At 35.9% G+C, this 26,992-nt stretch overlaps 1 protein-coding gene and 3 long non-coding RNA genes across 8 annotated transcripts in view; 2 read left to right on the forward strand and 2 right to left on the reverse strand.

The window, feature by feature from the left end:
- LOC126872926 (uncharacterized) overlaps positions 1-26,992 on the reverse strand; it is a 171,686-nt gene that overhangs the window by 62,246 nt on the left and 82,448 nt on the right. The gene's annotated exons all lie outside the window — the stretch shown is intronic.
- Positions 1-26,992, forward strand: part of LOC126872898 (unconventional myosin-XVIIIa-like) — a 65,919-nt gene that overhangs the window by 9,861 nt on the left and 29,066 nt on the right. For 3 of the 5 annotated variants that reach the window (XM_050633126.1, XM_050633124.1, XM_050633125.1), the window contains 12 exons: positions 763-897; positions 18,794-18,982; positions 19,467-19,643; positions 19,920-20,120; positions 20,330-20,482; positions 20,962-21,545; positions 21,620-21,802; positions 22,500-22,762; positions 23,073-23,235; positions 23,486-23,660; positions 24,073-24,231; positions 24,519-24,734. In XM_050633126.1, the coding sequence (XP_050489083.1) occupies positions 763-897; positions 18,794-18,982; positions 19,467-19,643; positions 19,920-20,120; positions 20,330-20,482; positions 20,962-21,545; positions 21,620-21,802; positions 22,500-22,762; positions 23,073-23,235; positions 23,486-23,660; positions 24,073-24,231; positions 24,519-24,734 (2,598 nt within the window). Of the gene's footprint in view, positions 1-762; positions 898-14,028; positions 16,186-17,858; positions 17,877-18,793; positions 18,983-19,466; positions 19,644-19,919; positions 20,121-20,329; positions 20,483-20,961; positions 21,546-21,619; positions 21,803-22,499; positions 22,763-23,072; positions 23,236-23,485; positions 23,661-24,072; positions 24,232-24,518; positions 24,735-26,992 lie in introns of those variants that run through there. The other 2 variants (XM_050633128.1, XM_050633129.1) reach the window with 2 other exon arrangements.
- Positions 904-4,835, reverse strand: LOC126872927 (uncharacterized). Its single transcript, XR_007692253.1, has 3 exons — positions 4,558-4,835; positions 3,774-4,481; positions 904-3,679 (listed from the first exon to the last, which is right to left on the reverse strand). It is a non-coding gene; the product is annotated as an uncharacterized LOC126872927 (long non-coding RNA).
- On the forward strand, positions 5,056-10,464 carry LOC126872929 (uncharacterized). Its single transcript, XR_007692255.1, has 4 exons — positions 5,056-5,267; positions 5,429-5,763; positions 5,999-6,095; positions 6,413-10,464. It is a non-coding gene; the product is annotated as an uncharacterized LOC126872929 (long non-coding RNA).

Raw genomic sequence — 26,992 nt, forward strand, 5'->3', positions numbered from 1 at the left:
TTGCGGTAATTCCTTTGGAATAGCGAACTACTATTATTATCCTTAGGGAATGTTACTCGGGATATACTGGCAAACTGTATTGTGTGTATTATTGGGTTGGAAACTAAGCGATTGCGGGTTTTGTCATTAGGTGGTAATGACAACATAGATACAATAGATTTGTAAATTGTAAGTTGTAAGTTTGCAAGTGTAACAAGTTCGTTCTCGTTTCTTTGGAGAAATTTTTATATGATCATAGAGAAAAATATTAGAAGTAGATATTCGTGTTAAATCTTTATTTTGATTTTATCACTGGAAAGCAACATCAAAATATAAGATAGTTCAATGGGAAGAATTTATTGGATCCAACGATGTAGTTTGAACAGAATGGAAAAACATACGTTTAATGGAAAAAATAAATTAAGAAACAATTTTGAAAACGGATTTAATGAATAATTGAATTTTAAGACTGCCCCTCTGTTCTTTTAAAACTCCTCATCTTCAATTTCATTTCAGTTCCATGTTAAACATTTTTTTTTTTAAAAAGTTTGTTCGTTAAGATAAAAGTGAAATTGAAATATAAAAGTTTGAGGTTCCCAGTAGAATAGTCTGAAAAAATTGCCTCGTTCGATCGATCCAAGCTTTTTCTTATTCTTATGTCACGCAATGAAAATGTGGTTGGTTAAAGCGGAGACTAATTAAAACGGGATCGAATAAGAGAGTGTCTGTTGTATATAATAAACGTGTAATAGAATGCGTAATGGAATACTTTGTTGTTTGCAGGTGCAACCGGTCGCGGAATTGTCGGAATTATCAAGACGCGGTGGTAGCGACGGACGCCAGGTCGAACTTGCGGCCGCGAATATTCGTGGCGGTACACTTCGTCGATCTGGTAGTTTGCGGTTTCATCAAAACATGGTGAGTATTCTGTTTTCTGTCTTAATCCCGCGGTGAGATCGTTTTGCAAAGAGTCTTGGAAGATTTCTCTCCCGTCACGCCACAAAAGAGAGTGCACACTTTTTTAGTCGCCTGTTTGATTTAATAAAAAAAAAAATGTAATAGCCATTTATTTAAATAATGGCCAAGTTCGTTTGAATTGTGATAAAGTGCTTTATTAATCAAGCTTTCTACGAGATACAGAAGGATTAATAAAAAGAGAAACAGAGAGAAGAAGAATGCTTTGGATAATAAAAGTTTTATTATTTAATTGCAAATTGAATTACAAAATGAATATCGATGAAATACCAAATAGCAGTTGGTTTATCATTCGATTGGAAATCGTGTTAAGAAAATGAATACAATTGACGAAATATCAGATACAAAAGGAAACGAAACGAGAAACTATGGAGAAGATGAGGTAGGAAATAAACGAGCGGAAAAAGTGAAAGACGTGATGGGATTGTTTGGTACTCTAACTCTAACAGGAGGAAAGGTGTAGAGGGAAAAAGACAATAGTAGGGACGGATGCCTTCCACCCACATTCCTCGCGGCGGTGCAGTGGCATAGTAATCGCTTAACGGTACATCTGCTGACTTGCCCGTTCCGTAATACCAGCTTTCTGTCGAATCAAAAACCGGAATCCTACGATAATAGCGCAATTACACGGTAATGAAGCTTTGTCACTTTTTATCGCCGCAAATTAAGTAGCTAGTCACAGTGGCAGTTTATGCATATTAATTATTCGTTTATATCTAGACCGCGGATTTTTATACGTTGATAGAAAATTCGACGGTGCAGAAATGGACAGAATTCCAAAGAATATCTAATTTATATAAAATATCCAAAACGGAGTATGAGTAACTGATGATAAATATAGTAACTTGCAAGTTGTACGTGGTTTGAAAGGGTTGATCGTTTATATTTTTCCTGATATATGGCAATGAAGTAGGTATTTATAATGAGATATATCGTACGTATGTATGAGAACAAAGTCGAAGAAACTAAGGCATTTTTCTAGATACAGTGGTGCTCCTTTGTTGATATCACGACGTTGTTATTAATGTTTAAGCATGTCGTGTAATTTTGTTGAAAACGACGTACGCGAAGACTACATTTTATTTCAGCATTATCGGCGTCAAACCGCTTCGATAACCGATGTTAAATTGCTGTTTGTTAACGCTGCAGTAAGATTATTAGGAATAAATATAACAGCATCGAAGATAACGTTTAATCTAATACAATAAAGGAAGGTATTATTTGTTGAATGCTCGATGCTTTCGAACCATGCCTCTTGCTTACTCATTGTTTTCTAAGAAAGTGCTTTAAATCAATTTTCAGTATCTCTAAAAAATAAATTAACCTGAATGGAAACTGATTTGCTATCGATCATACGACATACTATGCAGTTAACGCGATATTTATTAATTAATTTCGAGATTAATTTTTATTTTCTTTTAGCGCGTACCCAGCGACTTGTTTCAATTTGAATATTTAAACGAGACACATGCGATGATCACGATTTTAATATTTTATCAATCAGTTTCAATCGTAAACACTTACGTTCGAGTATGTATATCCAATGAAATTTTAATTAAACTTCGGCAAAAAATTAGCAATTGATGATTGATGATGTTATCAGCGGTTCGTGATTCGCATTTTAATATTTCGCATGATTAATATTTTCAATTATCAATTGACGATTAAAGAATGGCATCAACCGATGAGATCAGTATAACGCAATGATTAATTTCTTTCGATCATGCACATCAATTAACAAAAATAAATTAAAAATTCTTATCGGTCACTCATGTCCGATAGTAATGTCTGGAATAATCTCAAAAGATTTAAGTGAAAAACAATCGAGTATAATTTATTTATACGATCTCTTCTCTAGTTAATCGAGTTTCACGAAATACCAAACAATATAAATAATAATAATAATCATAACGAATAATATAGTCGTGTCGTCTCAACGATTAATTTACGCTTGAAGAAAATTAAACAAGGTGAAGCGCCTCTGATTAAGCAATCACCGGCTGTTTCCATGATTTGCTGCCAGCGATAAATACCAAGTACAACTTCCTATCATTTCCAAGTTAATGCATAACGAGAATTCTGTCCGAGCCACGGCATTTTGCTGTCCGTTAATCGTCGTCGTTCGCGACAATACCGTGCGAAAGTGGTAGTTGCTGTAGAAATGTATGTTATTGAAACGCCTTGCACTCGCCTTGGGACGTGTAATAAGACGAGCGCGATAAAAATATGCAGGGTGCGTCACATGTAGAAATGGAACGAAAGTTCGAATCTGGTTGCATAGTTTCGAGTGATTCGCGAGTCCATCGAAAAAGAAAAGTGATGCCTTCAAGTAGAAGCTAGGCGAAGATAGTAGAGATAGGTTTGAACTTAAACTCGTTATACATAGGTTGAGAGATGTAAACGGTACTCTTTGATTTATTGAATCGAATTATATTTACTATACTATATAGATACTCGCAATATATGAATTTTCAAAAATTCGCAGAGGAACTCCTAGTATGAATTTTGTGTCTGTTGTTTTGTATTTTGAGTTGCAGCAATAAAAGTAAGGTCATATGCTCTCTAGCGCTATAAGAGCCTTTTAAATGGCAAGGAGGTAAAAGCAATGCGATAGAATTTTCCGATAGCTGGCCTGTTAAAGTTACGCCATATGCTGTAAGGCTATCTTCTTTATTTCAAGAACTTTTCATTCCACCTCCTCGGTTTGTGCATTATTGACTTCATTCTATAAATACGTATATCAACAGGAAAATATGTATTCAAGATTAAATACCTGTCAAGTATATATTTCAAATGTATATTAATTTTTTGAAACTTACAATTTCACATTAATTAAGCGATTATTCATCATTTGTTGATCATTGTTGTTATTGTCTACTACGATTTCCTATTATATATGAATAATTAATTAACTAAATTTGTGTGAAAAAAATGTATTTGGTATATAATCCGGATTTGTATGCTATAATTGGTTGCAATTAGTCTACTCAAAACGAGGTTCGTATCTCTGCTGAAACAACATATGTGTATTTATATGTATTGATGGTTGGTAAAGTAGAGTGCGATCGAGTGGATCCGATGTACTAACGGTCGATTTACTAACTCGGATGCACTTTAGCAACAACCTGTTTGTACCTTTGCAATGAGTTGACGAGCAAAATAAATTATTTCTGATCTCTTATTTCTGGATGATACTAAGAATAGTATTAGAATTATTATTACCATATTGATGGTATAAATATTAATATTAACCATAAAAAGGAGGAGAAGAAAGGATGGAAAGAATTTCTAAGTTAAAAGTAGTAAAATTAATTCTTAAAGTTAAAAGTAACGATTTCACGGAAACTACCTTTTATATTTCCTTTTACATTCTTCGCGTCTTTCATCTTCATAACGTTCAAGTGCTTCTGTCTAATTATAGCAACCACTGTATGCATTATACTAATCATTGATCGCGTGTTCTTCTTTCATGTTATTCCAAAAGCAAACTAACCAACTGGCTCCTCCTGATAACTTTGTTCTTTGCGCTAAAATACAGATGGCTTCGTTTAATCTTCTACTTGTCGTACACGTGAACGGTAATTAATGATGTAAACCACGCACTGTTAGTTTGTATTCATGGCGTTCACGTTGATGTAAAATTGTACGATCAAAATTACACGCTACTGCATTACGTGTGAACGCATTATTCTGTCCATTTGAATTACCGTGCAGGATGAATGTGCTTATACAAGTAACAATGTTAATCGAATTGGATCAAGGTTTCTTGGTTATGACGTTTTTACAAATTCAACGAACGAATCTACGATTTAGAAAACAATTATTTCCTTATCCTCGAGATTTTCTTTATTTCTGGCGTCAGATATAGGTTAGCAACTAAGTGATTGCGGATTTTATCATTAGGTGGTGTTGACAAAATCCGCCATCACTTAGTTGCCAACCCAATAGATACTTTGAACTTTTTATAGGGAATATTGATACCTATGCTATGTATGGTGAAATTAAAAATATTTTATGGTCAGCCCGAGTCTTTCTCCAACTACTCTGTGTAAATGTTAATTTCTTCAGTTCGTGAATTTATTTCCTAGACAAGTCAGGCTTTGTCGCGAAAATTTTATTTCCTAATGTTTGCCTGTCACGATATTTAAATGGCTAGTAATTAATTTGTATAACATGCTGTTACAAGTAAGCAGTAGTTACTTAGCAATGAGTAGTCTATTTCTGCTCCATTGGCTAACAGTTATCGATATAATTGAAGCGAGATCGAATAACGCGTTTAATAACACGGTGAAATTGATCCGTAACGCACTCAGGTAATATATTACACGCGTCTAAAATTAAATTAATATTTGCAGTCTAGGGAACTGAACACAGTGTTACATATCGAGTTAGAATTAGCAATAAAATAGGTTAGACTACGTTTAAAATACGAACGTAATTATTTTGTTATTTCTTCATTTCTTTCTTTTCGTAGTGGCAGAGATCTTTTAAATTAGTAGAAAAATCAACGATATGATAAGCACTGGCTTAGTGGAATTGTAATAAATATTCGGAGACAGTGTGAGATACAAGGAAAAGAAAATAATTCACGCGATACATTAATTTTACGAATGGCGGCGAATTAACGGCAGTCAAATTCTTCAACATCGTCACTGTAGGGCTGTAAAGTAATGTTACGCAGGAACAGGCGGCATCGAAAAGGATGCACTTATAGGTGCAGTCCGAGAATGACGTCAACCTATTGCCTTTCTATAAATATCGAGTTTCCAAAAGAAGTTCGTTGCCCACGCTTGCAACGCGAACAACAAGGTACGAGAGTTTAATGACCGTCTTCACCACCATTTTAGCCTAAACTCTAAACCACTGAAACTCCCTTCAGATATTTTCTATTTTTATATTGATATTATTATTATACACATATACTAGGTACTGTTTTATGCATATTCTGATTATTTCAATCATTGCGGTCGTTCGTAGCTAGATAAAAAGTACTGTAAGTTGACGAATCAAAACTGCAATTATTATTAATTTTTTTTTACGCCAGGAACCCAAAGAAAAATTGCCAGCTCTCGTATATTATGCCAGCAGTTTAATATAGAGAAGTTTCCAACACGATTTGGCGATACTTCGAAGCAAAGAAAGTTAGTATTACGTGCAATATATATTCATTGATATACACTATATTCATATCAATAACGTGAATCATTCTACTTAAGAATATTTACATAAATCTTTGGTCCAATTCCATCAAGTTGTCAAATATTCGATCACTCGTTCTATTAGATTGGCAACTAAGTGATTGCCGATCTTGTTATTAGGTGGTAATGACAAAATCCGCAATTACTTAATTGCCAACACAATAATGTACATAAAATTCAATATCTTTCTACTAGAAGTAATATTTTATCGACGGTGTACGTTTAAGGTCTAACATTTTCCTATTAAATTCAATTTATAGTAAACGCTATGGATACTCGAACAAATCGGTATTTCGTAAAAGAGTGGATAGGTTGGAGATGAAATTCGAACTCGACCTGGTCGCGATTATACGATCGGTAGGTAAGAGGAACGATCTGTAGGCAAGGAAGCACAATGCAAATATTGAATGTGGTTTGCAAGAGGATAATGCTGATGACTCATGTCGAGTGACAGGCCGGACTGACGTTGGTGAATAAGTACACCGGTGAATATTGCGGATTGTTGCGAGCACACGCACCGATACACGACAAAGCCGTGGCATACTTACGCCTATCCGAAACGAGGCAGTTTTCAAGCTGTAACATCATTCGTGTCACGTTCGCTGTTTTTTCGGACTTAAAGCAATGCAAGTGTTGCCTACGTTCGCTCTTATACGCAAAAGCAACCCCGTGAAAAGGACTCGAAGAAACGTGGTTGCAGCTTTTTCAAAGGCAATCGAAATGTTCATTCTGCAACATATTTCGAAGTTGCTGACGTACGTTTATCGCTGAAAGGTTTGGAGCATCCTTCGCTATTCAGGCAAACAGGTCGTTTCAGGCAAAAGGAGGATACGACTAATTTAGAAGATTCGTTTCTTCGCGAAATAGAGAAGTAGAGCGCTAGGTGTTATGCTGCGATTCTCCAATTTTTACATTGCAATTTATTGCTCTTGTTTTAGCGTACAAAGAGAAGAAACTTTGATATAGAATTTAAACCAGGAACCGTACCACCCAATTTTCACATCAATAACAATTTTTCCATATTTTCTTCAAACTTGAGATGCTTTTTAACATTAGAAAAATGCGGATGGACTGTAATGGACTGGAATATCGAATCTTCTTATGAAAGAACGTAGCTGGGTTAAAAAAACGGTGAGAAAAGGGAACTAATATCACGCTCTTTCACAGAAGTAGACGTTCTTTCGCGGAATCAGTTACCTGCGAACTTTCCTTGCCAAATCTGTCTCCCTGTTATCAGATCTTCCATACAAGAAAACGTTATTCACATTTCGCGAAACAGTTTCATAGAAGAGGCGCGAAAGCGAGATGAGCGGGAACTCGTTGGTTGATTAATAGAAGTAGCAGTTGCATCAAGCCACGTTAGAAAGTAAAGGCTAATTAAATCTGCGCGATTGTTCCTCATGATTTGTTGCGCTACTAGGTTGAGTCTGTTACGTTACGGTACCGCTACAAGGATCCAGCCTACGCTTTAATTCTAGTTGTTTCACCTTCCACAGCCTCTCGTCTCGGCGCCGTACCTTGTCATTTTCGCATTCAAGATTTTACCATACTTTTCGAATAGCATTCTTTACTATTCGCGAACGAATACGTTTGTGGTTTTTAAAATCGTAATGAATTATTCATAATCATAGCATACCAGTGAATTCTTTTTCATTCACTATTCATTTTCTTTAAATACCTATAGTATGCATAAAATTTCCATATATAACGTTTAATGGGTGATACTTGAAGTTAATTACCCTATTAAGATCATGTATCGAGTAACTGATCGATAGAACGACATCCGACAGAGGGAATGTCGCGTAATGTTTTGGAAGTGTCTGTACTGATATTAAACTACGGGGCAAGAGTTTTTTAAACAGAGCAACGTTGCCACTTGGAAAATAAGCGATGTAGAACTAAAGAGAAGTAGGAGGGTGGTAACTCCCAAATATAACTTTTAAAGTAGTGTCGTCAGTCTTTGAAGCGGTTGTTACGCTCCACTCAACGAGATTTCAAGTATTCTTCGGTGTACAGCGGGCAAACAACTCTTTGAAGTAGCGTACTAAAACTTCTACACGATCGTAAATTTTAAAAAGCGCCAGTGAACCGTAATTGCCTATTTCATCTCACATACTCAAATTCAAAATCTCGTCAATGTTCTGTCTCAAAAAGGAAAGAAAAGAAAGAACATAAGGAATGGCTACGTGATAGAAAAATCCTCCTTTTAAAATGATAGATATTTTGAATATTTGTTTTCATTACAGATTATCCATTCATAGTGTCCGCTCACAATTGTTCTCTACGTCACACGCTTGGATTGTCTCTGGGGAATGCAGCATCCATAGAAAAGTCTATAGAATTCTGTTACAGTGCGTGAATCTTTTTAAAGCTTAAGAAATATTCGCCCCTGAATGTATTAACATAGCCGGCACGGGAATCTTGTAACAAAGCTCAGAGCCGGCATATTCTAAATACTTGAGCTCGTAAGCAAACACGTGTCTCAAATTTTCTCCCATACTTTCTTAACTTGCGCAAGCTGGACGGCTTTGTTGGATCTAGAACTCGGTTGTCCACGTATGTACCGTGTCTCTGGGCTTCTATGAATCGGCGTGTCACGTAACGACAGCGTAGAAATTGTGCTGTGGTAATTCGCCCACGCTTGCTCGCACAGCCTCGTCGTTTCTCGCCTTTTGCCCGTATAATACATCTCCGGTTCGTCGAAGAACGCGTGACGTCGATGTGTCATCGGACCGGGATGATTTTAGGTACCAGCCAGAGCACGGACGACAACATATTTCACTCGTTTAAAAATCTGGCTACAAAGGAATTCTTCGCAGCTATTGAGAACCCGGCTTCCCACGCCTTCCGCAATGTATTCTCGTTCATCTGTTACGTGTCGCCTTTCAATGCATCGCGTAATCATGCGTTTGATCTTCCCCATTTCTTCTGCCATGGGACACGGTTTACGCCTCATCCTTGTCGATCCGATAGTAAAGGGAATTTTTAAATGACGGACTTAGAGGATAGATGGATTATGTAGACAGGTTCACTAAATACTAACGATAGTATACTAGAAAGTATCGTATTGTATTTACGAATATATTATATTTGTATATTTCGAATATAGATATTTTACAATTTTATTAGCGCTGTTACGACACTGAGTTTTTTTTTTTTTTAATTTGTACTTTACAATTTGTCCAGCTGGGCATTTGGTAAATTTGTCTATCTTAATCGCTAAATACCATGTGGATGGCTACCCCCAGCGGGATACCATCTTCGAGTTTGACTATTTTATTTCTTTAGTGAGGTCAGTGGAGTGTTTTCTTTCTAGTCTTCTTTCTATGAGAGTTTTGCTCGCTTCAACAGCCAGCTGATGTGTATTGGTAAAATCTGAAACAAATCTGAAAATATGTTCCATAGAAATTATACGCAACATATAATCATAGTAACTAATAATTAGTAATAGAAATATATTTCACTAATTAACCAAATCTATTAAATTACCGTCTTTTATTCTTACAAGTTTCTAATTGAAACTTTTATCATGTAGATCTACGATTGTACATATACAAAAAATATTTAGTACAACAAACTCACTATCTATATAGTATAGTTATTATACCCAAATATAAATATCAAATGTTCTTTTATCTGTATTTCAGATCGCAATCTCTCGCACCAACACAAAACTCTGATTGATTGGTCGTTTGCCTGATAATTTAGATTAATTATGACATTAGTAGTCGTTAACTGTAACATATTTATGATCCTGTAGTGCATGCGTAACCTGGCTGTTTTAGGGATTTTATAGAAATGCGTCTCTTAAGTGGGTAGATAAGTGTTAGGCGTAGGTCGAGAGATTTCGTAGGCAGATTTTTTTCTCCTTGTCAAGTGTTGTCAAGTATTTCTAATATCAGAAATATCATTGAAAATGTTTACTCGTAGCTTACCAGCAATGTTTATGGAATAATGAGTTTTTTCATTTTCCATCCATAGTTGGTAATAAAATCTATTTCAGGACATTCGTGTGTGGCATATAAATGTTTAAGTAGCGTTCGGTTATATTGAATTACTAGCTTAATCAGGAAATGACAGGCGTGCATTTTATGTTTGACCTTGACGGCAACAACGTAGACTCCATACAGAATATTATTCATCCGGAAAATTCCATTTCACGTAATGTTTAAAACATACACGCGATTGAACTGCAAATGACTTGTAACTCTAAATTCCAGTTGAAGAAGTTTCGCTATTGATCGGTTTGATTACTATGTTCATTTACATTTCTTTGTATGTTTATCCTAAAGTCAAAAGTTAATCTGTTTGCGCTAAGAGAAGAAAAGAATAAATATAAGTTACGATTTCCAGCGAAGATTATCTCGTTCCCGATATCTTCCACTACGACGACGATTATTCCAGGAAAAAGTTGAACCGTTAAACGCAACTATTGTACATCGAATCTGGAAGTGTAAAAAGAATTAGAAAACGGTATACACGTTTACCACGTTGTGTGTGGGCAAATGGAAAAACTTTTGCTTCGCTCGTTCCCTTCTGTAATTTTTTCTCTGCCCGAAAGTGTAATCGAGCGTCCCTGGTTAGCTTTATGAATACACGACAATCTGTGGTGGCATACATCACCAGAGGATCGCACAAAAACAGAAGCCGCTTGAAGTTTCTTGCGACGCGCGTAAAAGAGGCTGAGTGGAAAAAAGGCAAGTCCCCAACTGTGAGACGCGAAGACGAGGCATTTGCAGACTCGTCACGTGCGTCCTGGTGCACGCGATCCGCGTGCTGAGAGAGCAACAGAACGAACAGAGTCACGGGCTTTCGAGAAAAGATGCTACTATTTTAAGAAACTCGTAACACCGAAGATTAGGCACATTAAAACTGTAGTCTCTCGTATCTGCGTTACTTTTTCCGTTTTTTTTTTTTTTTTTTTTTGGTCCTGTAAGATTATCCCTGGCTAGTAAACTGTCATTTGGTATCGAACGAAGAAACGATAACAGAGGGAGGAATATTCTTTTTTTTTTTTATTTATTAAAATTACAATCAATTCTCGCGTTGAGAATTTTCAGTAATTTTTCTGGCGTGGCGCAGTAACATGGCTAATTATTTATAATAAGTTAATACTTGTTATAGATAAGTATAATTTGTACGTAAGTAGGGAGGAATATGAAACTCTATTTTTAATCTCGTTTCTTTCACATCGAATCTACATTCCTCTTTTCACTTTTGCTGCTATAACATTTTCTACTGTTGGATTGGCAACTAAGTGATCGCGGATAATGTCATTAGCTGGTAATGATAAAATCCGCAATCACTTAGTTGCCAACCGAATATTAGGAAGCTGTAATTTGCTACCGAATCGATTAATGGAAAATGGATTACGAAGGAAAAATGCAAATGTTGAAATTGATGGCTAATATCGAAATTCTTAGAAGATACTATACTATACATTGACTTTTTGTCATTAGTACACTATGGACCAGAAATTCTTAATTAATTAAAAGATTATAATAAAAATACGGAGCATCGACGAAACGACTTTTCTTTTTATTTAATTTGTACTTTACAGTTTGTCGAGCTGGACATTCGGTAAATTTTTCTAGCTTTATTGCTAAATAACACGTGGATGGCTACCCCCAGCGGGATACCATCTTCGAGTTTGTCTATATTTTCTGTTTTGCCCAGTGAACAGATTTTTAATTGTATATCCGAGCCGTCCTTATTTTTATTAACATCCTGACGATAATAAGTTTCGTCATGGAGAAGTTCCGGCCCGGAATAACGCAACGCGTCTTAAATGAACGCGACTCGTTGTTGTAATCTCCTTTGATTACAGCGTAGAGCAAGTAATTTCCATAATCACAAAGCATCAGGTATGCCAACCGTGTAATTAAACTGTCCCCGTCGAAATTTCCACGTAAGTTAATTGTTTTATTCGCGTTTCTTTTTTCTCGTGTTTTGTATGTTGAACATTTCTAACAGTGCGCAGAGATTTTCGAAAAATTGGCAACTGTTGGGGAAACATGGTGAGTTTAGCAACTTTTCATTGAATAATCCCATTAGTGAAGACTATAGACGAAGAATACGACAAGTCGTATTATCCGTGTTTTACGGAACAGCGTTTTTAAAATTCGGTTCTTTGTCGTTTTATCTTCTTATCCAATCGATGCTTATTACGTCTCTCTCTCTTGCGATCTTCGCGTATAATTTGCCAAAAGAATTGAATCGATTATCGAGGATGCAATTACAGCGTGTTTCAATTAGTCGAAGTTGAACTCGTCGCATTTGTCGTGGATTTAACAACGACGTTTATGGTGATCTATGCTCGCAGGGAAAGGTGACGAGGCCATCGAAGAGATTAAAGATGAAAATACATCCTCCATGTGTACAGATTTTCTTTTCTTCTCGTGTTGTTTCTGCGAAAACCGTGTTTATGCAAATTATTGGCTGAACGGAGCGCTTGAATCGCTCCCTTCGAGTGGAAAGGATAGCGTTAAAAGGTGAATCGATAGTTCTTTGCTTTAGAACCACTTTAGCATCCTCTGTGTCTATTTTATAAAGTTAGCTGTTTGATTTAGGAATTTTTTTAATCATGTCACTTTCCTTCGTTATGTTTGCGAAACTGTATTTTATCTTATATTAAGATAACTATGATCGCTGGCATTTTTTAAAGTATTTAATAATATGCTTGAAGATATAATTTTATTGTAGAATGGGAGGAAAGTTTTATAGGAGCAACTAGTGTCGAGTGACGAGAATAAGTTTCCATTTTTATTGCCGTACATGGAATATAATCTGAACGTATCATAACAAACGTTCGTGCAACATGACAAAACCTGTTTCGCAAATTTTCAAACCGTATCGTTCGGTCGTATCGTTATACAAAATGTTCAGGCGAATGAAGCAGGCGAATCATGAAAGACGTTGTTTCTCTCGTTTTTCATTACCGGGAGCAAATATCCACCTGATTTTTCGAAACTTCTTGTTGATAAACTAGTCTCAAGTCGTAAATATATTTATCGATCGTATCTTTATTCCACTATGTTTCCCTTTTGTTATCCATCTTATACTTGTTCCAGCGTTTTTAATATATAGAAGAAATATACCTCTAAGGGAAAATCATAATTGGAGCTTTATACGACCGTCATTATGAAATTAATACGTTTCTATTCATCTATGGGGCATTGGAGGGTTAAGAGTTAAGGGAAGCCATTAAAAATACTTGAAAGGCTTTGAGAACAGACAGAATGGTACACGATAAAATAAGATTATATAATCTTTTATTACGATTTATGACTGACGTAACTGAGAAGAAAGGAAGGCTAACGCAATATTAACCCTCCGTAAACAGTATTTCATTTCGTTACGAGAAGAAATGATTGTAAGACGATTGTTTCCTCCAGCTTCCACTGTTAACGATTACTAAAAAACAATCTTGCTTAATTAAAAAAATAATTTAATCTTAAACGAGTTAAGAGCTATATAAACGATGTGTTCTAGAGGTAGGTAGAGGTACAGGTTCTCGTTTGAAATTTTACACCGTGTACAATGTTCGCACGTGCGATCAGGTGTGCAGACCATATAGCACCGTGGAAACTAAATATCGAAGGTAATCCAGAGTCAAAGCGGCCCACGAATCGGCAATTCAATCGATCGATCGCTAGAAAACTATTTGTCATGGAAAAGATATTTTTCTCCGCGACAACGAAATCAATCGTTTGTAATCAGTGAAAATCTCATTTGCGGAGGATAATCACGAGGACACGAGTAAAGTGAAAGAGTTGGTGTACGGTGACGGAGACGGAGACGGAGACGGAGACGGAGAACAGAGCGAAGAAGGGAGCAGCGAGAGAAAGACGTCGCGAAGCAGAGAAGGAACGCCTCAGTCGTGGGAGCACGCCTGCCTCTTTCGTTTCTTTTTGATCTGCTTCGGTCTCGGGATACCACCGCTGTCTCCTGCCTCAGTCGAGACTCGGTGAGCTCGAGGTGCTCCTCGGAATGGAGCCCTGCTCTCCTCGCCCTTTCCTTCCCTCCCTCGGCTCTCCCAATCTGGACCAAACAGGAAGGAAGCGAAGATTCCGTTTCGTTGGTCATTTTGGAATTTTCTAAAATTTCGCTGCAAACATGTTATTAATATTCGTCATCTTTTTGAACGTTAAGTAATCGATTTAAAGTGTCTCGTTAGTTTGATTCTCCAGTTCACGCGCGTGTATATGTCGACAATGAGTTCGCGCTACTATCGATCGCAATGTTGGATCCCTGCTGAGTTTGTTGTTCGATCTGCTTTAATTTCAATGACGAACGATTCGGGTATTTACTGCTCAATGTCGTCCTCGTGTTTGGTTACTAACAAATAATGTTTTTTATGTCTTGAAGTGTAAGGTGCTATGTATCGCGAGAGGTGTCAGTTGGAGAGAAACACCGAATAATTTAGGTGCTGGTGCAGTGAATAATTGTAAAGATTTTGTACAATTTTTAGGAAGTATTCTATTTCGACTATAGCAATTGTCGGTGATCGTTGAATAACTTGGTGTATGAATCCTGTGAGTTCTAAAAACGGTAGATATCTCGCGGAACCATTTGAAACTGATATTTCGGAACATTTGGAACGTCAGACGTAAACAATGAGAAACAACCGTGACTAACGCATCCTGAAGATAATTTTCGTACTTTTGATTGGACACGAGTCTGGACACTTGAGTTGATGAAATATTGCAAGATAATAAACGGCGTGTTTTTCAGAAATTGTCTTCGCAATAATATGGTACGTGGAAGGTGATGCATGTTTAATAGAACGGATAAAAGCAACGTATATCAACTACTGGTGTCAGATTATTATCAAGCGGGTAGCAGATAGCGTTGCGAACGCGTCCCTACTTTTACCCGTGTAAAAACTCGATTCAAAGTGGATTTTCACAACTAAACTCACGAGTTACTTTACGAAAGTTCGTTTCGGCGGGAAAAAAGAGCGCCTGAATCAGTTCGTGAGACCGGATGATCCCGTAGCTGGAAGAAGGGATAATTAACCGGCGTGAAAGCGAGAGGACAAAAACGAGAAAACACAGACCGAGAAGAACTGTCGGCGCCTTTTTCCATCGAGATGCCTCTAAACAAGGTCGACGAAGAGTCCCTGAGAGCGCATCACTTGCTTCACAGGTCGTGTCGCGGTAAGGCTCACGGGAATGGCATAGCGAAACAAAGTAATCGTCGCGCGACTATCTGCTGTCCTGTTACCAGGTTCCCAAAAGACCGGAACTCCGTTACATTGGACGAAACTTCGATCGTGGCAAACGTGGCGACAAAATTGTCTAACAGAAGAATCAACAGAACTGGCACCAGTTCTTGGGAATGCAGCGACAGCGACAGCTTGCATTCTTCAGAAGCTGGACGCGAGAACGTGATCGCGACCACAAATAACAATGATCGTTCGCCATCGGAAAATGCATCTGTTCGTACCACTGTCAAGTCACCTAATGTTTCAAGCACGAAGAAGAAAACTAACAGGAACCTGCACGTATCCCCCTCGTTATCGAAAACATCAACGAAATGCAATAGAAAGGAGAACTGGGCAGACACGTTGAGGGTGAATTCGATCGATGATAGGATCAAACGGATGGAAGAGGGTTGGGACGACAGCAACGTGATCAAGACACCTAGAGAGCGCAAGTGGAGGAGGATCACAGCTGAGATCGAGCAGAGGGTGCCTAATGGGAAGTCTGGTGACTTTAGGATCCGCGGTCTGAGAGGATCGTCGTTGAAAGGATGGAACAATGGCTCGCAGAAGAGGAACCGGAAGAGCGCGGCGTTTCAAAGAAATTCGAAACCGATCGAGGACATTATCGAATGGGATGAGATCGTGGAGATGGCTCTGGCGAAGAAGATAGGCCATGCAAAGGGCAAGAGAAGACGGAACGGCGAAGATGCGGTGGACGAGGGCTCGGATCGTCCAAGGGTTGAGGGTGAAACGGTGAACAACGCGGGGGAGTGCATGAAACGCCTCGAGGTGCTTCTGCAAAATAAACTACCGCCGCAAACAGTCGAGGTATGTCATTATCGACACGCCTTCGGAAATGAGAGTTACAGCGGCTCTGTCTCTCTTTCTCGATGCATGCTATGCGAGGGATTGGGTGAGCCGCGTATGAAAATTATGGTTGCGCAGCTATAGGGAATTCGTAGAGCCGATGAATGCGGCTATTCATGACCGGTAAATTGGATGTTTCGTTGGCGGCCGCGTGTTTCCAAGGCGTTTAACTAGGTGTATACATATGCGTGTGTGTGTGTGTGTGTGCGCCTATCTTAGAGCATTTTACATGCACGTTTCTCGAGATCGTTGTGGGAGAAGATTGGCTGGAAAAAACTGGGACATGTTGCATAATACTTTAGTTAATTACTCGTATAAATATAACATTAACAAATAATTCTCATACGATATTTGCCACGTAATAGTGTAACATTTCACGTATATTTCGTATGAAAATGTTGTCGTGATACATATTTAGTTTACGCCCCAGATTAAAGTTCGCACTCTCAGTAAGACACGTTACACGTTTCAACAGACTCTTCGGATTCCTTGTTCAACGCTATTTGCTGTGCGTCTATTATTTTGTTCTCTTACAGTTTATGTTACTGTATGTGTACATGCTATAAATGTAAAGACATAAATATATACAACGTATACTACATCGGTAGTAGATGAGTGTGTTTAACGCCATTTATCTCTGTCGCAACACGTGTCTCCCTCCGAATAACTGTCAGGGCTCATATGTACTAATTTTTAAAATTGATACAGAAGTTTCAAGTTTGTTTCGCACTCGCGTCCAGTTTAATTTTATCGATTTCTTAATGCTAGACCTACTAATCCCTCGTATGCGATTAATTATATTAATTAATTACGGCAATACAACAAAAATAGATAAATAAGTACGTAATATCTATGTAAGCACATCTTTATCTTAATAAAAGTAAACATTAGCATTATCAAGAAACACCTGTACCTATTTAATAATTGCCAGGACGATAGATCCGACACCAGTTGTTTTTACTGATTTCTTAGTCTCAGTGTTAGACAAAGATAAAACTGAAATATAAAGACTAAATAAATAAATAAATACATACGCATAGACTGAAAATACGTACCGATTTGCATCGAAATAGTCGTATGCAATACACGTACACAGCGAACCAGTTGAACGCTCATTTCCATGCCTAATTATCGACAAGGTGTAATTGACAAGGTATAATTCAGCAAATGAGACAGAAATGGAGATTAGTTGATGCAGCATGAAACAGATAAAAGAGCAACACATTGCAATCGTGTAATTTTCCCATTTAGGATCTTTTGTGTTCGAAGGCACGCTGTGTTCTGTTTGTTTCACGAAACAATGCGATCGTTGTACACGCTGGAGCCCGGAGCTTGATTCATGGTAATTTATTACCAGGAAGTCGTACGAGCCGTCGTTCTTACATGGTAGAATAGAACAAGTCAGTACGCTTTCTAGCAAAACGCCTGACACGACACGCGGAAATCGATATGCGTGCACCTACAGTTGCGACTCATCGCGTGATTCACGAAATTAGGGGAATTGTTATCGAACCGGCGACATTCACGCGCTCCGTGCTATGTGAAAATTAAGTTTGGCCAGAGTTTTGAAAGAAAAGAGCCGTACAATATGTTAATAAAGATGTCGAAATTTTATTTGTCAATGCAGGAGGAAGCGCGAGGAGGGAAATATGGTAAATATACCGATAACGTTTATGGGAACGCATAAAATTGCAATTGATCTCGCTGTTACATCTGAATTGGTAGCTGCTACACCAGACTTTTACAAGCCTTGAATTTTAAGTGTTCTACTTGATTAAGGTCAGGCATGTAAAGATGGTATGTAAATGGCGGTATTAGGCGTACAAAACCGGTGCTAATAACGCAGACGTTTTCAAGGATGTTGATAATTTAAACGACAGTTTCGCATTTTTTTTACAAACATATTGTCGTTCAGAATGGGACGCGTTATTGGTCGAAAACACTTCCAGATATTTTTGTATATTATCGATAGTTCGTTAGCGGGGTGTTCCTGTTAATAAATATTTCTTGAACGTCGAAAAACAGCTTTCCGAATGTGTGACCGAGGGGATTTTCCGAAGAATGAAATTTGAAATTTCCATTCGAGGAAGATCCTTATCGAGGATGAAAATTCTGAATAATTTGAACTTCGTATAATCGCATAAACGAATAGTTGTGCACGGTTTGAAGCATAGGCGAAATTGAAACTATTTTTGCTGGTTTTTGATGGATGGCTCGTAGGTTGAACTTCAAGGTTGAAATACATTTTTCTAATCAATGATGTAATTCATTTAATATGGATTCCCAAGTACGACTAGTGTTCTAATCTACACAGCTCGTGGGTGAGCAAATACTTTCTTTTTGACGTGTGGTAACATCGGAAAGGCAGAGAAACATGTGCAAAATCATATAATTGAAGTTCTAGATTTACAACTTTTAGATTTCTCTTGAAATAGAAAGAGTCGGCTACGCCATGGAAACAGTTTATTTTTGTTTAATTTCAATTTGCAAAATACGTTACATTCGATGATTAGAAAATTCGTATAGGATCTTAAGCAATTTTTTTCCTTTTTTTTTTGTCGATGACTAGGCACGGTCCGAGGAGCATCTGGCGCAAGAACAAGCATGGTTGAGTTCCGAAAGAATTTGGTTATTACATCGAGGTGGTTTTACTCCTGCGACGAAATGTGGTCCAGCAGATCCGGACACAGGAAAGCTAAGAATTCGTTTAACCACTTCTGGCGAGGAACTTCTCGTCGATGAAGAGGACGTTGAAAAGGTATTCGTTTGATTAAATTTATTTGACATTGAATATCAATTTTCATAATGTTAAAGTATTTAAATTCTAAGTATTTAAAACACTTGAAGTATAAAGAATTATATTCTATGTTTTCAATTTAATCTTTCATATAGAATCTTCCCGATTATACTCCTCCCGATTGCACCACCAATTACGGTAATTAAAAAAAAAAAAAAAAAAAAAAAAAAGAGAAAGAAATGAAAAGTTATTACTAGACTATGAATTTCTATGCAAATTATTATTTTCATGTGCAAAATTAAAGAAATGCGACTTAAACAGAGGTTTGTTTTTTAATAATAATATAATAAATACCCTGAATATTTTATACATTTTTACAAGCGTATATTTCCCATAAATGCATAAACATCCGTAGTCTAGTTATTACGATGATTCGTAACACACAGACGCAGTTCTCTAACAAGTAGGTTAAATCAAACTAATCATTTATTCCTTTTCTTCGCAGGCCAACCCTCCTCAGTTTGACAAGGCCGAGGAACTCTCGCAATTACGTTTTCTCAATGAATCTTCTGTTCTCCACACACTGAGACAACGTTATGCCAGTAATTTAATACACACGTATGCGGGAGATAGCATGATCATTATCAATCCGGTGGCGCCATTAGCGATTTACTCTGAAAAGGCAAGAGACGTTTACGCATTCCTTTATTTCTTTTTACCATTTTTCTTTTTTTTCTTTTTCTTATGAAAGAGGAATAAATTGAACATTCTTGCTTTTAGTCTTTAATGGAATTTGTAATTAAAATTTATTAGTGGTTTGAAACCATCCTTCTTTTCAAGTGAGATAAAAATCTTACTTTCAATTTATTCAGAGAATGAAGACGTTACAAACCACACAAATTTTGCTAAACTACGTTGCTTATTTTTTCCTCTTTTTTTTTTCTTTCTTACCTTCCAGGTAGCACATATGTTTAGAGGATGCAAAAGCGAGGATATGCCACCTCATATCTATGCGATGGCGCAAGCAGCTTACAGAGGGATGTTAGCCACTCGAAGGGATCATTCCTTAGTGTTTCTTGGCCGTAGCGGATCTGGAAAAACGACAAATTTTAAACATGCTCTCCATTATCTTGTATTGGCTGCAGGCACAGTTAACAAGGTGAGTGAAAATTTATAGAATTTGATAATATTATCAGCTTACCTTTATAATAAAAATGAAGGAAAATTAAGATAAATAGGAATTCCTATTTTTTTTTTTTTTTTTTTTTTTTCTTTTTTTTCTTTTTTTTTTTTTTTTTTTTTCGATTATTGCAGATTTTACAAATCATTCCATCTTTTAAAATCTGTCTATTCTGATTAATGTTAAAGATTTTGACCATTGAGAAACTCAACGCCCTATTCACAGTTTTGGAGGCATTTGGAAACAGCAGAACACACATGAATTCCAATGCAACACGTTTTACACAGCTCTTCAGTTTGGACTTTGATCAATCGGGCCAAATAGCATCGGCTTCTTTACAGGTAATACAATTATGCGTTATCGGATAATCGTTTTGTTCAACTACATGTTATTTCATGAAGTGTAAATCAATTAATAATTTATATTTACCGTTGATGTATAACATTATTTAATTCATTTTTATTTATAGTATATTTTCTAAAAGTCAAAATGTAAATTACATGAGAGTTAGAGAATTCTCTTACTGTGGTAGTGCTATGGCTTCGGGGTGTAACGCCCTCGATAAACGCACAATCGATCCAATGAACACACCCTCGAAAGTGGGGCATATCAAAAGAGCTTGAATTATAATTTGAAGATAAAAAACTATATTTTAAGCGAGTTTACGTTTTTGATCTTTATTGAAATGTTACAAAATGTTCTTGTTGTACAAAATACATATATACATATATGTACCTAATATAATTATTTACTTTAACTATGCCATAATTTTGTAAAAATATCCAAGATATATTGATCTGATTTTTATTTTGTTCGCAAGGTCCTACTTTTAGAAAAGTCGAGGATAGGCAGAAGAGCGAATGGAGACCCAACTTTCCATGCAATTTACCGTTTACTGGCAGGCGCAGAGGGTGCTCTTAGAAAGGAATTGCACCTGACCAATCTAGTCGCAGAGAACAATGTGTTCATTACACCTTTGCAGAAGCACGAGGACAAACAGCGTGCCATGGTGGAGTTTAATCGAATCGTGGCCGCTTTCAGGATTCTCGGCGTTTCTGAGTCCGACGAGAAAGTCATTTGGCTAGTCCTTGCTGGCATATATCACCTGAGCTGTGCTGGTGCGGTTAAGGCTGGCACCAGTTCGCAAAGTCGATGGCAGTTTGCAAGAGTGGAATGTGCAGAGAAGGCTGCAACGTTATTGGGTACTACCGTTGAGGAATTGAGTAGAATAGTGTTTTCTTCTAATGGAGGCGGTGCTGGTACACCGAGTACTCCAAGGCCTGCTTTACGTACGCCAAGTCCTACCGAACAAAGCAAAGATATCATGGGATTAGATGCTCTGGAAGGTCTTTTGATTGGACTTTATTCCGAAGTGTTCCATTGCGTAGCTGCTCTCATCAATAGGTTTGTTCTTTTTGTGAGTAAATAGGGATAGAATGAGAGTAATGATGATAATGTCGTTCTTTATTTTTTCACAGATCCATATCATCATCCGTGCACACAGTGTCTTCTTTGTTGTTGTGTGACTCGCCAGGTTTTCAGAATCCAGCCTCTTGTGGACGACAAACGGGAGCCTGTTTCGAAGACCTGTGTCACAATTACTTGCAGGAAAGGCTGCAACTGTTGTTTCATCATACGACACTGGTGGCACCAAAGGACAGGTACATTGTAATTTAATTAATTAAGTTTATATATATATATATATATATATATATATATATATATATATATATATATATATATATATATATATATATAGTGATTAATTATTGTTTTGGATCAGATACTGTAGAATGAATATGACTTTATTCAAAATAGTTTCATATAATTATCTCAATAATGCAGGACGCAATAAACAGATTATTCTTACGTTTAAATACAAAATATTCTTTATTTTGAATTCAAAGGTCGATACATATCGATATTCGATAATCGATATTGTCATTCGATGTTGATAATCGATTAAGGCAGGTTGTTCATATTTTCTATCTCTTTCTAGTTGTCCTAAATTTAAGTAAAAGTAACGTTCCTCATGAAATATTTCAATTTTATCTTAAAATATCGAAAGAAATGGAAGATGAATCGATTGATGAATGTTTCAAACCAGTTTGTTGTTACGAAGATAGTGTGTGCTATAACTTATTTTTGGTAATGATTTTTCGAATATAGTTCGATAATTTTGGAACAGATGATAATAAAAAATAAAGGAATAATGCATAGATCAAATGAAATAAAAATTTTACCACAAAGAATTTGAATCGAAGAAAATTCCATAATGAAATAAATGAAATAAAACTTAAAAATCTTTGATATAGATATGTTTTGCATATTACCATTGAACTCATTCGTGTAATTCAGGTACGTCCAAGAAGGAATTGACGTAGATTACGAAGATGACTGCGACGAAGATGGAATTGGATCACCTCAGGGTTTAATTTCGCTACTAGATCGTGGAAGTTCGCAAGGTGCAACGATGTTGCGAACTAGCCAAAGTGACCTTAGTGGAAGTAGACAAATAGAACGAAAGGGTCTTCTGTGGCTGTTAGAGGAAGAAACAGTATGTCCTGGCGGCAGCGACGAGACATTTTTAGATCGATTGTTTTCTCATTATGGAGATAGAGGTACTTAAATACGTTTGGTTTTTTTTTTTACAAATTATGATGAATTATAATTTTTTTTTATGTTATTGTACCAAAACTCCATATTACTTTTCATTTTGCGAATTAATTTTTCTTATACATTTCAGAAAATTATGAAAAATTGATTGCATTGGAAATACATATGCTAGGTTATCGTAGTTGATAAAAATAGAAAAAGATTTTCTTTTTTATAATGATATAGCGTTTATTATTCGATACAGTGATATAATATATGATCATTCTGTACATTGCAATACTTACTTATCTTTTTAATTCTGTTCTTCTAAAACAGATCATCAATTATTGTTAAGAAAAGCACCTGGGAACAATCAGTTTGTCTTACAACATTTATTGGGTACCAATCCTGTACTTTACACAGCAACAGGATGGCTGAAAGCAACACGCGAGAATCCTGTTACTAAAAGTGCCATTACAATACTTCAAGAAAGTACAAGGTATGTAATTTAAATGTTTTTATTTTTCTAATTGTGTACAAATCTTACAATTCTATTAAAATCTTGATCTTATTTCTCCTTATCTTGAAACTTTTCTTATGTTTCTAAGATAATATTTTATTAAAATATGTTTTGAACTAAAACGTTTATACATTTTTCAGTATAATTTTGTTTAAAATAATCAATAAATTTTTATTAACTAAAATTTCTTGTTGCCACTAACTAATATTACATTTTATATTGATATCAGGGAAGATGTGAATATGCTGTTTGTTAGTGCACGTGGAGCAGGAGTATCTGGAGCTTTATGCAGTTCCATGCCTGGTTTGGAAGGTTCACAATCTTTGAGAAGAGCTTCTAGTATACGGCGAACATTCACTACTGTTAAAAGGAAAAATATATCTCTTCAGGTTAAATTCACTGTTGTAAGTATAAAAGTCATAAGACTAATATTCTTATCTACTAATCAGAAATAAATATTCTATGAATAATTGAGTTCTGGATAACTACATATTTATCTGGGAATATTATGATTTTCATGAGTGTATACGAACATGAAAGATAAGGTCATATGTCATGTTACATATTATGTTATCTTCAAACGATGACTCAGTTGATATAAGTTTACTACTAACTTCATAAACGAGATACGTAATGAAGCTGAAAATGTTTACTGAATTAAGATGCACATTGTTATGGTACCACTTCCTGTTTTTGTTTTTTGCTTTTATTATCAGTTTACGTGTAAAAAAGGCAAGATGCAATAACTAGTTCTCTTCTAAATTAATCACAATTTTTTATTTGACATTAATGAAGATATGATGTAATTTGTTACAGGATGGACTGATTGAAACTTTGCGGAGAACACGAGTTAAATTTGTCCATTGTATACTACCGCAACACAATGCTGGATGTACCGATAATAAAAGTTTATTGTCAGTAAAATCAAATCAAAGCGAAGACAGTGTTATTAACGTACCGCTTCTACGATCACAGGTAAAAATTCTCTTGCATAAATGTATAATATGAAAAATTTAATTAACACAATCCATGTAATGTTTTTACTTAAATTTTTAACAATTTTACCCATTTACAATTTTTAAATTGTATTTAATGCAAAAATTAAACAGATTAGTAATGCAATAATAGCAGGGGAAATTTTGACAACAGTTATACAAATATACGTATATTAATTTTATCTAGTGCAATAAATTATATCTTCTAGAATATTAGTTTCAATCTTTGATTAAAATACTAAAAAAATATTTCAATTTTTGTTACAGATTCGTGGAAGCCAAATAATCGATGCAGTTAGATTGCATAAAGTGGGATTCCCTAAGCATATAGCTTTAGGTGAATTTAGAAGACGATTCAGTTTATTGTCAAGTGATGTAAACACACGACCAGGCAGTCCTGTAGCTGATGAACGCCGTGCTGTGGAAGATATGATGCTTACCATCGACGTCGATCCAGCTTTGTATCGTGTTGGACAAAGCCAGGTAAGTCATATCTACTATTTTGCATTTTTCTCTATATTAAGGAGTAGTATGGTTCCAAAAAATGCGAAATCCCTAAAGGGGATATCTACAAAATACTACTTTGTCTGTATTGTTTTTTAAACAAGTATATGTATTTGGTATGTACTAGAAATTTGTAGATGTAAAAAATATGTCTAGAGAGCATTATTTAATTTTCTATCATTTTCATAATGTGTTACAAACTGAATGAATATGAAAACATATGTTCACCTATGAAGGGCTAATTTTTTAGCCAAAAATTCCAGTATTACGACATCTTCTATAAAACTTTACATTTATGTATATATCTCATTCATATCTCAAAACTATGCACAACTTTCCATTTCATCTTTTTTAACTTTCAATTTACATGCCACTGTACTTCAGCAAGGATCGAATGTCTAGTATCATATCTTTCACTCTAGTAGAAGCACTTTCACTTTTTTCCGTACAGGTAGTAATGCTTTTACTCGATGTTCTGGTTATCAAAACAAACAAAATGGAAAGGCATATCGATAGCGTTATCCTAACTTGTAATACCGGTCTTAAATATCACCATCAGGCGGCATAGATACTTGAATTAATACCACCTTTGCTCATAAGTATTCGAAGTGCTTCCGCAATTCGATTCACCGTAGGTGGTTTGTTCCAGTGTGAGAATTTTGGTAACGTCACATACTTGAAACGAACATTCGTTTTCTCAAGGAGAATCGCTTTACGTGATTTCGGTCAACTTTCTCCACGAATTCGATTATGGTTTCGTCAGTATACCACGGACAGAGAATCGGTATCGATGTGAATTCACTGATTAAAACGATCTTCACCGTTTGGTTAAATGGATTTTTATTCTAGTAGCTCGTCTAATTAAGTATATAATATTAATGATTTAAATATAGCTACGGTAATACTAAAAGTTTTTTAACTCTATGATTTGAGTAACACTTGATATTTTATCTCAATTGCGATACGAAAATTTGCAAAGACATTATAAATACTAGGAGTCATATAATCTTATGGAAAAGAGAAAATAATAATAATAATAATCTTCAATAATTGTTTCAGATGAATTTCTATTTAAAAAGACTCGAACAGTTTTTCTGTTATATCAGAATGATCAGACTGTTGCATGTAACTGCAACTGAAATGAAAATTCTTGCCACATTCTGCATATTTATGTAGAGTAACGTTTCGTAACGTAACTTAGGAAGCAAATTACGTGAACGTGGTCTGTTTTCTTTTTGTGCACAAGCATTTTAATTTGGTGATTCCATGGAATCGTAATCGTGACAAGATCTTATTTATAAATGTCATGCAAAGTTGCACACGCGTTAGGTGCAATCGCGTGTCTTTATTGGCACTTTTTACTATAGAATGGCGAAGTGACATTAAAATTACTAGATCCAAGCTATACTTACGTTAGGGATGGCCATTTAATGTGTTTTCTACTGGAAAATTATTAGTATGTTGTTACTTTTTAATGCGTGAAAGTAACGTTTCGATTATAGATGCGGTTTGTACATCGTAATGTGTGTTTTATTATTTTTTTTTTTTTTTTTAATTCAGACCTCTGTTTTATGTGAAATTTTTTTAGAACGTCAATGCGGTTTTCAGATACATTGAAGACAATTCACACCTTTCCTTCCCTTTAACGAATATATGTAAATATTTAACAGGGAAATTCACATTAGAAATATATATTGCAATGAAATTATTATTTAAAGTCATCTCTTATTCGTTGCTAACGATCAAGTACAATTTCTCTGCAATATAACAATTCTCGGTGCTGTAAAATAATTAAATACTCTGAAATAGATACCTGAATAGATTTCAACGAATTTATGCAAAATTTGCACGTTGTATTCAGTGAAAATCACGCCAAATTCAAAAGACCTTAGCGTCATATTTATAATACTAGTATGTAGTTCAAGAAATTATAGCGGGGTTAATTATAATTTGTAGGTTCCAAGATTAACAAATGCATATTTCCACTCCATAGCAACTATGAAAATTTCTACTTCGGGGTATTCACATTATTTATCAGTTTCAGTTCCTCGATTAAATTTTCAAATATTTCTCAGTCGCCGCAATCTGACGCTGCGAAGTGCACCAATGTGGCTCATTTGCTGCCAACTCTAATCATCGATTATCGTTGCAAGGTTAATTCCCGAAGCCGAAAAGAAGATCATTTAACCGCGAAAGTGCAAAAGGGTCGAATAACCGTGGAAAAAAAAGCGACACGC

The sequence above is a fragment of the Bombus huntii genome, chromosome 14, assembly GCF_024542735.1.
Source record: "Bombus huntii isolate Logan2020A chromosome 14, iyBomHunt1.1, whole genome shotgun sequence".
In the NCBI taxonomy this organism is placed as follows: Eukaryota; Metazoa; Arthropoda; class Insecta; order Hymenoptera; family Apidae; genus Bombus; species Bombus huntii.